At 47.7% G+C, this 13817-nt stretch overlaps 1 protein-coding gene across 1 annotated transcript; it reads right to left on the minus strand.

Moving 5' to 3' along the window:
* Positions 1 to 3806: 3806 nt before the first annotated feature.
* SLC52A3 (solute carrier family 52 member 3) lies at positions 3807 to 13298 on the minus strand. The gene is given in 9 exon segments (XM_036245787.1): positions 3807 to 4051; positions 4456 to 4579; positions 6363 to 6865; positions 12107 to 12688; positions 12690 to 12722; positions 12724 to 12778; positions 12780 to 12913; positions 12916 to 12988; positions 13180 to 13298. Coding segments are annotated over 9 exon segments (1836 nt in total). The 3' UTR covers positions 3807 to 3838.
* Positions 13299 to 13817: the final 519 nt, after the last annotated feature.

Here is a 13817-nt window from a genome sequence, read left to right on the forward strand (position 1 = left end):
CTGTGTGTGTAACTCATCCTGCCTACTACAGAAGCACTAATTGCTTGTTCCTTTTTTTCACTTCCAGACGATGTGTGTTTGTGTGTGTGTGTGTGGGGGGGGGGATAATATGTGTGTTATGGAGTAGAGACCATGAGACTGGATTGAAGTTTCCTAGTTTCTTTCCTTCCTTCCAGGAAGGGGGGCAGTAGGAAGGCTCTTTAGAGCTATAAAGTTGCTGGTCAGCGTGGTGGACATCATCACCATGGACAGGGTAGATGCTTCCTTTTTGGGCATTCCAGTGCTGACCAGTCCCAAGGAAGCATGTCGGTATAACCCCCGTTCTCCTTCAGATTACTTGGTGGGTCTCTCCTAAAAGTCCTGGCCTGATTTTACAGTTCCTGGGGCTACCACCCTCCAAGATAAAGGTGGAGTGTGGTACCTCAGTGTATATGCAACAATTCATTGGAGAGAACCCTGGATTCAGAGCTGGGGTCTGTGCCCTGACTTTGTGGTCCATTTTCTGGGGGACTCTGGCTGGACCATTTCCCATCTGGACCACTGCTAGCACACTACCTCAGGGCCTGGGACACAGAGGCTCATATCGTGTGTCTGACGCATTAGAAAGTACAAACTTTAAAATAAAAAGGCCTTACAAAGTGTGTGTGTGTGTGGGGGGGTGCTTTTATCATCCCCATTGTACAGAGGAAGAGAAGGAGGGCACTGACTCATGCATGCTAACTAAAAGGTTGTCAGTGTCATCAAGACTTCCAAGATTGGTGAGTGAAAGCAACATCACAGAGAAGGCATCAAATGAAGGTGCCTTTTCCAAATACCAAGTCACTTGCCCTCTCACCTTGTCCTTGGCAGAAGATATTAGCGTGGCCAGCTCCGACTGCACCTGTTCTTCTGCGTGTACTCTCCACGAGTGTCATTAATCTTGGAGCATCTTCCTGCATCAGCAGAGATCTTCTTGCTCATTATTGATTGCAGCATTCTTTCTGAGAGGGAATGCCGGCAAACCACCCACTTGCCCCTGTAAAGGCTGATGCAAATGAAAAGAATCTCTCTTTGTGTCAAGATAGGAGATGTCCCTTCTCCCTTTTCTTAGAGCGCTGACTGTAGAAAACTTGTAGACTTCTTCTCTGCTCCTTCCAGATTAATGCTTCTTTTAAAAAGTTGAATAAGCCCTGGCCGGTTTGGCTCAGCGGTTAGAGCGTCGGCCTGCGGTCCGGAGAGACCCGGGTTCGGTTCCCGCTAAGGGCACGTACTTCGGTTGCGGTTTGTCCCCGGCCCTGGTTGGTCGTGCGGGTGGCAGCCACTCGATGTGTCCCTTTCACGTCGATGTTTCTCTCTCTCTCTCTCCCTTCCTCTCTCTCCCTCCCACTCTATCTGTACAAAAAATGTAAAGGTATCCTCGGGTGAGGATTAAAAAAAATAAATAAATAAAAAATAAAAAGTTGTATAAGCCCTGGCCGGTTTGGCTCAGCAGTTAGAGCATTGGCCTGCGGTCCGGAGAGACCCGGGTTCGGTTCCCGCTAAGGGCACGTACCTCGGTTGCAGTTTGTCCCCGGCCCCGGTTGGTCATGCGGGTGGCAGCCCCTCGATGTGTCCCTTTCACATCGATGTTTCCCTCTCTCTCTCTTCCTCTCTCTCCCTCCCACTCTATCTGTACAAAAAATGGAAAAATGTCCTCGGGTGAGGATAAAAAAAAGAAAAAAAAAAGTTGAATAAGCCTCTTGCCAGTTTTACCACCCCTGAGTGCTTTTCTCAAGGACCTGGGAGCCACCTCTTTGTCATGTAAATATCAGGAAAACCAGCAGGCTTATCACCCAGTCTCGGTGGGAGTGTAGGCACCTAACTTCAGTGCTAGTCTTCAAGTTGTAAAACAACCTCTTCTCTTATCCCTGTGGATAAATACAATTAACTACTAATTAGCTAATAGCCACCCCAATGACCAGGTGAATGCCAGCCCTCCTACATAAGGACTAGCTAACCTTTGAGAACACAAATGTTTTTGGTTGTATCTGCTTGTATATAAAGGGGTGGGATTTCTCTCTGCCTTTGCATCTCATTGGTGGATTGCCTGTGATGTGTACCACAGCCTGGTTTAATGCTTATTCAGTAATAAAACTGTTTTCTTTCTCTTCTACTTTGGTGGAGAGGCTTTCTGGATTAGTGGGAGATTTTGTTTTTACTTCTGTTTTCAACACCTTCAAATGTCTTTCTGCAGAGGACTGGTTAAATGAATTTGGCAATCCCATACAGTGGAATACTATGCAGTCATGAAAAAGGACCAGAATGCTCTCTTCATTTTCATTGTTGAGTCAAAGGGCAAGGTCCACAGTAGTTCATATTTTTCTTCTGTAAAAAGACTATACTTGTATGTTCTTATATTGGCATAATCTCTGGAAGAGTAAATAAGGGACTAATAAAAGTGCTCATGTGTGTTGAGAAGAACTGGCTAGATGGGGGAGAAAAGTGGGATGGATTTTTTTTTTTTTTGCTGAACACTGTTTTATATTTTCTGATTTTTAAAACATGTGACTATATTATCTATTAAAAATAAACTAAAAAGAAGGGTGGTAGCAAGACAAAACAACAAACCACTACAGAAAAGAAACTCCATGTCCAGATCTCCTCTAAGCATTTGATTCTGTTCATTTCTGAGCTCAGTCTTGACCTTGGAGCCAACTGAAAACTAATTATAGTGATACATTTTGTGGGTTCCTGGTGGACTTCTTTTTGGAACGTTGATCTTAGTGTAAAAGCAGGAGTGTCTTTATTTAAAAAACAACATCTTAGTGTAAAAGCAGGAGTGTCTTTATTTAAAAAACAACATCTTAGTGTAAAAGCAGGAGTGTCTTTATTTAAAAAACAACAGCAGCAACTAAAAGTAAAATAAAAAAACAACCAGGTAAAAAGCAAACAAACACCAAAAACCAGTCAGGTAACTAATACACTCCTCCTCATACTCTTCCTTCTCCAGCTGGGAGAGCTGCTTCCCAGGGTCCTCCGTGTCCAGTTTTCAGCCTTGGTGTGTCGGGGTGGGGACACTCACTTTCAGAGGCTTGGTATAGCCCCTCCCCCATCGTCTCTCTCTGCCTCCCAGGAGGTTACCTACTCTACAAAGAGCAAGCCTTCATGGCTCAGGAGGGGTGATAGGGAGGGGTGTGTGGGGCACAGTGTCCCTCCATACTGGGAATCAGGAAGCCAACCTGCCCGAGATTCCACCATTAGCCATCTCTCTTCTAGAAGCTTCTCTGTGAGGATAGTGGGAAAAAGGAAATGGGACAGGGATCCTCTCTCAAGCCCTCTGGCCACTTCAGGCTGTGCTGATTTCACTCTTGTTACTATTGTTAGTCATCAGATCAGGAAGTGGCCCAGGCGGTTTTGCTACACACTGGGTGTGTTTCCCTCCTGTCCCTGTGTCAAATCTATGAGGTAGGTGCTATTTATTACAACCCCCTTTTTATGGATACGGAAACATAGGCACACACACAAAAATCAAGTGACTTCCTCCAGGTCACACAGCTTGTAAGAGTGTGCTCACCCTCTCAGCTGTTTCCCTTCTAACAGCCCCGAGCCTGCCTCCAGCTGGGCGCTCCCAGTTAGTTCTCTCAAGCTGTGGGAAGGAAGTTCTGAAAGAGTGGAACTGCAAACCTCGAGACTCAGAGTTGGGGGAGGGCTGTGCTTTGCATTCCCAGGTCCCCTGTGAGGCCTGTGGAATTACCCACCTTAAGGAGGGGAGTTTGTGTTGATGGTTCAAGTCCTCAGTCTCTGCCTCCGAGACCCCCAGCACTTGCCCAGTGACCTTGGGCCCTTGCCTCGTCTCTCCGGGCCCCAGTTTTCCACTGACCTAGACGGCGCACTGCAGCCTGCAGAAGTCCGCGGATGAGAAGATCCGCCACACGTTGACCAGCGGGAACATGAGCAGAGCTCCAAGCAGTGAGCCCAGCTGCACCGTCGCCCCGCACCACAAGAGGGCGCTGCGGCTGCGGTCGCGCAGGATCACGCCCAGCATCACCTTGACATAGCTCAGACAGCCGGTGAAAAGCACCCACGAGGCCACCTGCGGACATAGGGAGGGAGAGATGCAGAGTGCAGGGGTTTTGGGGGCAGATCCTAGGGGTGAAGGGTGTAGGATGACCTAACAGGACTTGACCCCTCCCCAAGGGCAAAAAAGAGCCCAGTGGCTTTTCTGTCCCTCAGGATCAAGTCAAGCGCCTCTGGGAGAAGGCCACTGCTGACACAGACATGTGAAGAGTGTGGCTTTCCGAGGAGAGGCTGGATCATCACCTCGGGCCAGCAACCTCAGCTTCCTAAGCCTGCACCTCGCCCCCCAACCCCGGTCCCCCCAGCAACATGGGGATTCCTAAGGGAGCAACCACAGAGACTTTGGTCCATAGAAAGGACTGGACCCCCCGCCTCCCCAGGCCGCTAGGTGAGGAGGCACCTGTGGGAGCAGATACTTACAATGAAGACTTCTCCACTCCAGTGGCCCTGCATGAGGGGGCAGGGGCTCATCACCGCCATGGCCATGTTGTAGGCCCCAAAGCCTGTGCCAAGTACTGTGAGGACCCCCAGGAATACCAGAGACCTAGGGCAGAGTGGGGAAGGTGAATGGAGTCAGTGAGAAGCCTAACCTCTGCCGCCCCCATCCCGAGAGCCACATGGAATGGTCAGCATCTCCAGGGTCAGAGGTTAGACCCATGTGGAAACTTCCAGGCCACCAGGCTCAAGCGGGTCAGTGAGGCTCCCGAGGGACAAGGCTGGCCTAAGTCACCCTGGAGAAACAATGACTCTGGTGCTACACAGACCTGGTTTTAATCCCAGTTCCACCATTTAAGCTGTGAGACTGGTTCCTGAGCCTCAGTTTCCTCACCCACAAGATGAGTCTTGAGGGGACTGTGGGAGCAGGACGTGCAGGTTCTGACCTTGGCCATGCGCCCTACTGGTGTTTCCCCAGCTGCCCTTTCGTCTTGTAACACGCTCAGCCTCAGACAGGAAGCTGGGCTGAAGAAAAGGTGGCTTTGATCATGGCACTGGCACTGCAGGGGGTGTGTGTGACCCCAGGTGACCCCTCCTCTGGCCTCAGCTACCCCTGTCTATAACTGGTTTGCATGGTCCAGGGGCCCTGGTGGCCAGCTTGGATGCACTCTATTGGTGGCCTTCCATTCAGAATTCAGGTCTGACAATTGAGGACACTGTTTTTCATTTGAAGTCTTTGTCCCTGGGTCCTCCTATCCAGTCTTCAGGCACCAAGGCTGGTCTGTGTGCTGGGTGCAAGCAGAGGGTCTGCCCACCTCTAAAGACTCTTTCTGCTTCAAGATTCTTGGGCTCCTTGACTCTCAGATTCTGAATTTCTAACATTCTGGGCATCTCAGATTCCACAGGTCTGTGGTCTCTTGTCTTGCTTCCCCAGAAATCTCTAGTCTCCAACCAGTTTTTAAAGCCCCAAGGGAGACAATTCAGCCTTCTGGTAAATTGACATTTTCTGTCTAACTCTCCTGTACTCATTTTCTCTCCTTCCAGGGATAGGTGATGTGGATGCAGCTGATGGGGGTGGGCAGTGTTGGGGAGGTGAGTGCGGCCAGTGAGTGGGGGTGGGCAGGGCTGGATGAGGAGAGTGTGGCCAGTTGGGGGTGGGCAGGGCTTGGAGGGGTGGGTGTGTGCAGGTCTGAGAGGCCAGCGAGGGTAAGCAAGGCAGGGAGGTAGAAGGGAAGTTGTGGGACCTAAAGTTTCCAGACCCCAAGTTGAGCTTTTCTCCCTTGGGGGTCTGAAGCCCTTGCATTAGAACCACTTAAGTTGCTTATTAAAATTTGAAATCCCAGGTCCAGTCTAGTCTGGCTCAGTCTGCATTCTATCAATTTGCTCAGCCATTCTTTAAAACTGCAGCTGTAAGGGAACCAGCCTGGGCTGGAGGCAGGAGGGCAGGGCTGACATCCGGGAAACTGGAATGAGGCCAGCCCTTTCTCTGAGCCTGAGGGTTTCAATTTGTAACTGGGAACTTCAGTTCCTGCGGAGTTGCTGCTTCTCATGGGCCAATGGCCGTGATGGTCAACATATTGGACCTGTCATGCCTCGGAACCACTCTGAAAGCTTTACCAAAGTAGCTCATCTCATGCTCCCAGCTACCCTAGGAGAACAATTATCATCCCCATTTTTCAGCTAGGTATCCCTGAGGCACAGAGAGGTAGAGTGACTTATCCAGTATCTCACAGCCAGTAAGTGGCAGAGCCAGGATTTGAACCCAGGCAGTCCAGCTCCAGAAACCATATTATTAACCACCACACATATAGCCTGACAGTGGGGTTTGGAACTCTGCCTTTTGAAATGGAGTAATCCCCAACCAGAGATGCCAAGACCAGTCAGAGATGGACCTGTTAGGCAGGAACATGGAGATGAAGCAGGCCAGAGGGTTGGCCATGGAGCTGAGGGTGGCGGACAGGTGGTAGGCAACTGGCCCATAGGACAGGCAAGAGTAAGTCTGCACAGAAGGCAGCACGCCATTGGTGAGTGCGTTCACAAAGGCCACGAGGACGTAGGTGAAGAGCAGGTGGGCCGGGAAGTAGGGGCCCGTTTTCTCCTCCAGATGCTCCTGGCTCATACTGCTGTCCACTGGGCCTGGGGGGCCCAGGTCCTCTTTTAGTGGCCGGATGGAGTGGAGGGTGACCTGGGAGGTGAGGAGGTCTTCGGTGGAGGTTTTCCAGCGCCTGGGGTGACGCTGGAGGAAAAAGAAGGCAAGCAGGCAGCAGGCCATCATGAAGGAGAGCAGCAGGAAGAAGACCAAGGGCGAGAAGTTGGCAGGGAGGTAGCGGCTTTCCAGATGGACCACGGAGGACGCCACCCCAGCGAAGCCAGGCACAGGAGTGCTGTTATTTCCCTGGGGAAAGACAAAACAAGGGTCATCGGATCTCTGGGTGACGTTGGGACACAGGTAACATTAATAATGATAACATACAATATATAAGATACATTATTATTAATAAGTACGTGATGAATAACATACACATAACTTCGGAGGTCACGATATTAAATGCTCATACTGACCAACTGCTCACTGGGCCCCAGCACCTTGCAAGCATTGGCTCACGGGCACCTCCTAACAGCCCTGTGCAGTGGGGACCATTATCCTGTTTCAGAGGGAACAGAGGTATCAGAACAGTTCATCTTATCTGAGGGTCACGGGGAGTATGTGGTGAAATCAGTCCACTTGGTTCTTCTGACTCAGCTCTGCCTTCCTACTTGCCTGCTTCCAGGGCTGGCAACCAAATATATGTTCAGAGGAGGGGCTGGCTGAGGACCACCAGCGGGAGAGCAGCCCCCTCAACTCACCCTGTTGTGACGTAGCCCTGTGTGGTCAAATTTCTTTTCAAGAGATATCATACGTCTAGATTTATATATGTGAAATTCAAAATAATTTAAATGTCATCAACTAATTCAAACACTTATAAAATTTGCCTGCACGCTACGGCGGCATGTTCCACTGGTCTGCAGTCGCTGCACTGCTGTGGTTTGGATAACACCAGACATGCAAATTGTCTACCATGCAGTGCAAGGAATTTGGACACGTCGATAAAAAGGATTCTGGGAAAAGTTACCTCCCATGGTGATCTGATCATAAATTCTTAACTGGGCACGTCATGGTGGGTAGTCATGCCCTAGGCCTATAACTTCTTTAGTAAAAGGCTTAATTTCGCCTTAAGTAAGCCCTATCCATTGTTTCTGTACACCTAGGTTAGCACCCCTGTGAAATGTCCCCTTTCAGAGCCCTGGAGAGAGCACATAATCTTAACTATTTTGTAATCCAGTACCCACCTTGCTTTTTCCCACCTTCACGTAATCTTCCTTACATTCCCACCTTAATTTCAAATGCGTAAAAGAAACTGCAAAACCATTATTCTCCAAGACATTGGAGATCTGGGTTCCTGGCAATCGTCAACAGTTTTGGCTCAAATAAACTCTGCTACAAATTTTCTACAGGTCTGGATGTTTCTTATGTTGACATTTACTTGGTGTCGTCGGCAGGATTCTGCAGAAGGCCACCCAGGACTGTGCTGTGGCCTGGACGCAGTGCTGGTACCAGCCAGAGCCCATTGCGCTCCTGGCTCCCCTTTTCCCTGGGTGAACTTCGGTGACTTTTCTCTTGGAATCCTGGGCCTCCGGCTTTAAGAGGCTGGCCATGGCTTTATCTGAGCTGTTCTTAGAAAATCAGGTGGATGAGGGTTGAGATAGCCCAGGGAAAGAAAAATAAAGGGGTGGTGGGGGGAGGGAGGTTTGCTGCTTTTAATTTTGGCTTTTTTAACTGATTGCTTAGTGAGAGTCTGAACAAAATCTTTGCTGGTTAAATGAGATACTGAACTTCCTTTGGCTTCAAAAGAGAAAGGATACCTGCTTCTCCAACCCGAATAGACAATGGGGTAACAATAGTTGGTGCAGACCCCCAAATCCGGAGTGCTGGGGATGAGCACCAGGGGCGCTCCAGTGCGGCAGTGCAGCCGATACCGGAGAGGCTGCAGGAGCCCAGGGAGGAGGGCAGGGCCTTGGGACGGGTTCACACACGGAGAGAGGGGCCTGAGCCTTGGAACGTGTCACAGTTCTGGTGGCATCTGGGAGCTCTCGCTCAGGTATTATTAGGGGACTAAGGATCTTTGCGGGGTTGTCTGAAGAAAAACTTTCCTACAGGGATATTTGGCTTGTCTAGAGATGTGGTCATGAATGTTGGTCCCTAAAAGTTCGTTCCGACTCTACAGATCTCAAAGAAAAAACTAAAATTAACCAGGGAAATCATGCCTGCAAGGGCAGCAAGGCCCGTGACAGCCAGCCTCCCACTAGCGCTAGGAGGGCTGAGATGAAGACCCTTCAGAACTTCTAAATGAGACTTTGTACACACAGTTAGAAATAGCCGGCTATAAAACTAGGCAGAATGAATGGCAAAACGTATTTAATTGGTCTCTTGAAGCTTCAAACAGAGCATTTAAATACATGGATCCACCTATGGTGTCAGTTAGGTGTCAACCCAGTTCTTTGAGGCATTAAAAATGGCTGTCCTTATGTTAAACGGGGAATGTCATTTAAAACTTGACTTGTGAAGGACAGATATAAATTGTAACTCTGTCCAAAACAAAATTTGGATCCAACTGTTCTTTTGTAAACCAGTGTGTCTCTATAGGTGTGTTGTCAATGTGAGATACTTTTCTACCTATGGATGGTATTGTTAAAATTAATTTAAATGCAAGTGCTTGTAAGGGTTGGGTATTCTAAAATTCTCAGAAAATGGAAATGAGTTCAAATGCTTTTCAAGTTCACATGAGCTAAGATTAATTTTTAGTTAGCAAAAGTTATTTTAAGTTTGTTGGTTTGAGTATAACATATTTTTTGAGTTATTGATTTTAAATATAAAATTCATATTTTACCTGGGTTTACAATATAAGTTTATGTGAATAATTGACTTTGATGTCTATGAAACGTGTTTCCAGATGTAATAAAATGTCTATATAAATTTAAGCTAAAGAATGCGAATTGCTTACTTCTTAGTTTTCAGTAGAAACTGAGGTTTTAAGGATTAAAAATATAAGTAGGAATAACTTTGCGGTGTTCCAGAGGGTCACTGGAATACCTCAAAGCTTTTGTTTTTATGTTAAACTGCATGGGAAGTATTGTAAAATAAATGATGAGAAAACTTCTAAGGTATTGTGTGGTTAAACAATACTTGTAAATTAAGCAAACAGTCGGGACCATGAAAAACCCAAGGCAGCCACTTGGTATTTAGGGCTCTTTGGCAAACCCCATTTTTTAAGTTTTTGCATTCCTCATGCATCACAGTGCATTTAAGCTAGACTAAAGTAGATAAGAAACTTATGAACTGATATTATTGAAAGGAGACAGCTTACACTATTGCCAAGGTGTGATGGAGTCACTTCAAGAAAATGCCAAATAGGTAGCTGCGGCCTTTTGTAGTGAGCTCCCAGGAGACAGAGACTTTAAAGATCATTGACTGCTACCTGGAGATTATGTTTTTTTGGAAAGGACATCCACTAAAAGACACTCTCTAGCCTTATTGGAAAGGACCTTATGAGGCACCTAACTGCAAGTGGGTATCTACCTCTGTCTATGGACATCAAAGACTCTAGCACGAGCAGCCACTGCCGGCCGAGGAGGACGGCTGCCCCAAACACTGACAAGGTCTGGATACCTACCAATTGATGTCTAACTCAGAAACCATTGTTTAATTGTCCTTACCTGTCTGCCAGTACTATTAGTCATAATAATAACTATCCTTGTTCTTTGGGTTTTTCTATGTAGTCCAACTTCTTATGATTACTAAAAATACATAACTTTTGACACCCTTTTTTATGGCTTATGTAAATATTACACTAGATGCGCAATATAGAAAAATGAGACAGCCCGGCCGATGTGGCTCAGTGGTTGAGCGTCGACCCATGCACCAAGAGGTCACCGGTTCGGTTCCTGGTCAGGGCACATGCCCAGGTTGTGGGCCTGATCCCCTGTTGGGGGTGTGCATGAGGCCAGTCGATGTTCTCTCTCACTGATGTTTCTATCTCTCTCCTCCCTTCCTCTCTCTCTAAAATCAGTAAAGAAAAAATATTTTAAAAGAAAAAAGAAAAATGAGACAGAAGGCAAAACTTGGATCCTGATAGTTCACAGGATAGAAATGACCAGAGTGTTTTTTGCAATGAAATCTGTAAGACCCAACTGCCTTCCATTTACCTGTCCTTCCTTTTGGGGGAAAATCTGGCCTCAACTCATATCCCATGTTTACATATTGTCCCATCGCCAGTGGCCCACCATTTCAATACCACATCGATGCTGAGACTTCATAGACATGAGCCTTCCTAGCCCTGTGAGACTACAGTCCAACCAAAAGGTTGGTCATTAGTGCATCCTATGGATTGATTTATGACAAAGAGGGAATTGAAGTCAGAAAAGCGGTTCTGTAGAAAGTAACCTCACACAGGCTGATCTGATCACAAATTCCCAGACATGCTCCAGGCATATAACTTCTTCTTCTTCTTCTTTTTTTTTTTAATCCTCACCTGAGGATATTTTTACATTTATCTTCAGATAGAGTGGGAGGGAGAGAGGGAGGAAGAGAGAAAGAGAAACATTGATGTGAGATCGACTGGCTGGGGACAAATTGCAACTGAGGTAGGTGTCCTTATGGGAACTGAACCCAGGTCACTGTGGTCCATGGACCGATGCTCTAACCGCTGAGCCAAACTGGCCAGGGCCAGGCATATAACTTCTTTAGTGAAAGGCTTACCTTTGTCTTAAGCAAGCCCTGCCCCTTGCTTCTGTGCATCTAGGTTAACACACCTGTGAAATGCGAGCAGTAATCTTAATTTACTATCTTAACTATCCTCTAATCCAATACCCATCCTGCTTTCTCCCTTCTTCATGTCATCTTCCTTAAATTCCTTCCTTAATTTCAAACCAGAGAAGAAATTGCAAAAACTGGTATTCTCCAAAGCATCTGAGATCTTGATTCCTGACAGTTATCATAAGTTTTGGCCCAAATAAACTCTTATAAAGTTTCTCTACCAGTTTGGAGGTTTCATATGTCGACAGATGTTTCAACGCTATGCGGTGCTGAAGCATCGTCTCAAGTCTGCAGTCCTCGGCCCTGGCTGCACATTAGCACCACCTGGGGATTCTGAATAAATACGAGTTCACAATCCACGTTTTGAAATTCTGAAATCCCAAAGGCCCAGAATTGAGGACTCAGGTGGCAGCAATACTTGAAGGGATGAGAAGCTGTTGACATGAGGCCGTTTACAGCCCTCATCTGCCAGTGGGCAGGGACGTCCCCAGGCCTGGACAGTGGTGTCACTGTGCTGGGTTGCTGCCTCACAGGTGGGGTAGGTGTGTTCTAAAAGCTGAAACTCCAGATTCCAAAACACATCTGACCTCCAGGGTTTCAGGAAAGCCCCACGCTCAGTCTTATTTAATGGGTCCATTGCATGGGGAGCCCACTGGTGTGTTTCAGTGGCTCTCCTAGGTATTCTAAAGTGCAGCCAAGTCAAGGACATGGGTCCACCCAACGTTTCGGAAACACGAGTCTCCACACGGTCTTGCTGTGACCGAGCGCAGAGCACTGGAGTACCTGGGGAATGTCGGTCTTCCTGGTGGTGTTAGGGCCTGAGGTGGTGGAAGGTGTCTCAGTGACGTTGACGCAGGTGGTGAGCCCTGAGCCCTGGGTAAGAGCTACCAGGGCAGGCAGGAGGCCGCTGAGTCCTTCACCCACAAAGAAGGTGGTGAGGTAGTGTGTGGGCAGCTGGCTCATAAAGGGCAGGAAAGTGACGGAGGAGGTGCAGTCCACCAGGGCCAGGAAGAAGGTGAGGACCATGAACGAGATGCTGTGGCGACTGCCCTGCACCCAGGAGGTGACATTCCAGAGGAAGCCAAAGAGGGTGCAGGTGACAGTGCCCACACCCAGTACAGCAAAGATGATGGGCACCTCAGAAACAGAGCCTGGCCGGAAGTGGTGGAGCAGGGTGAAGAAGAGGGGGCCGACGTTGGCCAACTGTATGATCACCGTGAGGTAGGAGGGCAGGTACCAGCCCTCAGGCAGCTCCGTCACCAGTAGGGGCAGCTCTACCCAGAGCCCGCTGATGGCCACCCAGGAGCCAATCCCGAAGGTGCAGACCAGCAGGTGTGTAAGGAGGGCCATGGCGATGCCTGCCCTGGGCCAGAGGCTGCCACCTCCTCAGATCAGCCTGCAGCAGGGCCTGCAGAGAAAAATACCAGGTGAGCAAGGTCAGGGTCACTGTCTGGGCTTTGGGGCCCAGAGTTTTCTCTTATTATTCCTTTCTTCACGAACAAGTTGGCTTTTCATTAGCAGAAAACATGAACAAATTCCTTTATAACTAACCTTCCAGTAGGAAAGACTTTCTAACCATGAATTGTAAAGCCAAAGAACACCCGAGAAAAGTTTGATATGTTCAACTGGATAAATATCAAAACAAAAGACCAACAAAAGCCCTGGCTGGGTGGCTCAGTTGGTTGGAGCGGCATCCTATGCACCAAAATGTTTCGGGTTTGATTCTCAGTCAGGGCACATACCTAGGTTGCGGTTCAACCTCCAGTCAGGGTGTTTACAGGAGGCAACTGATTGATGTTTCTCTCTCTCTCTCCCTCAGATCAATAAAAACATGTCCTCAGGTGAGGGTTAAAAACAACAACAACAATAAAATACTCTCTGTGAAAAAGGCAAAAAATGCCAACAGCAAGATTAAAATACAGATGACAACCTGAGGGAAAATATTTGCAATGTCAATTGCAGAAAAAGAGCTCATCTTTCTAATACATAAAGAGTTTTTAGAAATTAAGAACAGAAAGACCCAATAGAGAGGTGGGCAAAGCACATGAATGGTTCAGAGAAAAAGTATAAATAAGCCTTAAACGTATGAAAAGATTGTCATCTTCCTTCATCATGGGAAATGTCAATGAACAATGACTCCAAGGTGCCATTTCTCACCATGAGATTGTCCCAATGGTTACCTGACCTGGACAAAATCATGCATGTATGAGGTCATTATTCCTTGTGGTCTTGTAATAGCAAAACAGAAGAAATGACTCAAGTGCCTATCCACAAAGGAGAGGCTAAGAAAAGGAATGTCTTGGGGTGGCTCTCACCCGGTAAAAGGACCGAGGAATGCAGGAGAGCTCCTTGGCTGACAGGGACAGGTCTCAAGGCTATGTTGATAAGGAAACAAGATCAAGGTAGATAGACCGTGTGCTGCCTTTTGGACACAGGAAACAGGAGGAAGACTATGTTCTCTTGGCTTGTATTTGCTCAAAGCAGCTCTTGAACA

The sequence above is a fragment of the Molossus molossus genome, unplaced genomic scaffold, assembly GCF_014108415.1.
Source record: "Molossus molossus isolate mMolMol1 unplaced genomic scaffold, mMolMol1.p scaffold_m16_p_6, whole genome shotgun sequence".
NCBI lineage: Eukaryota > Metazoa > Chordata > Mammalia > Chiroptera > Molossidae > Molossus > Molossus molossus.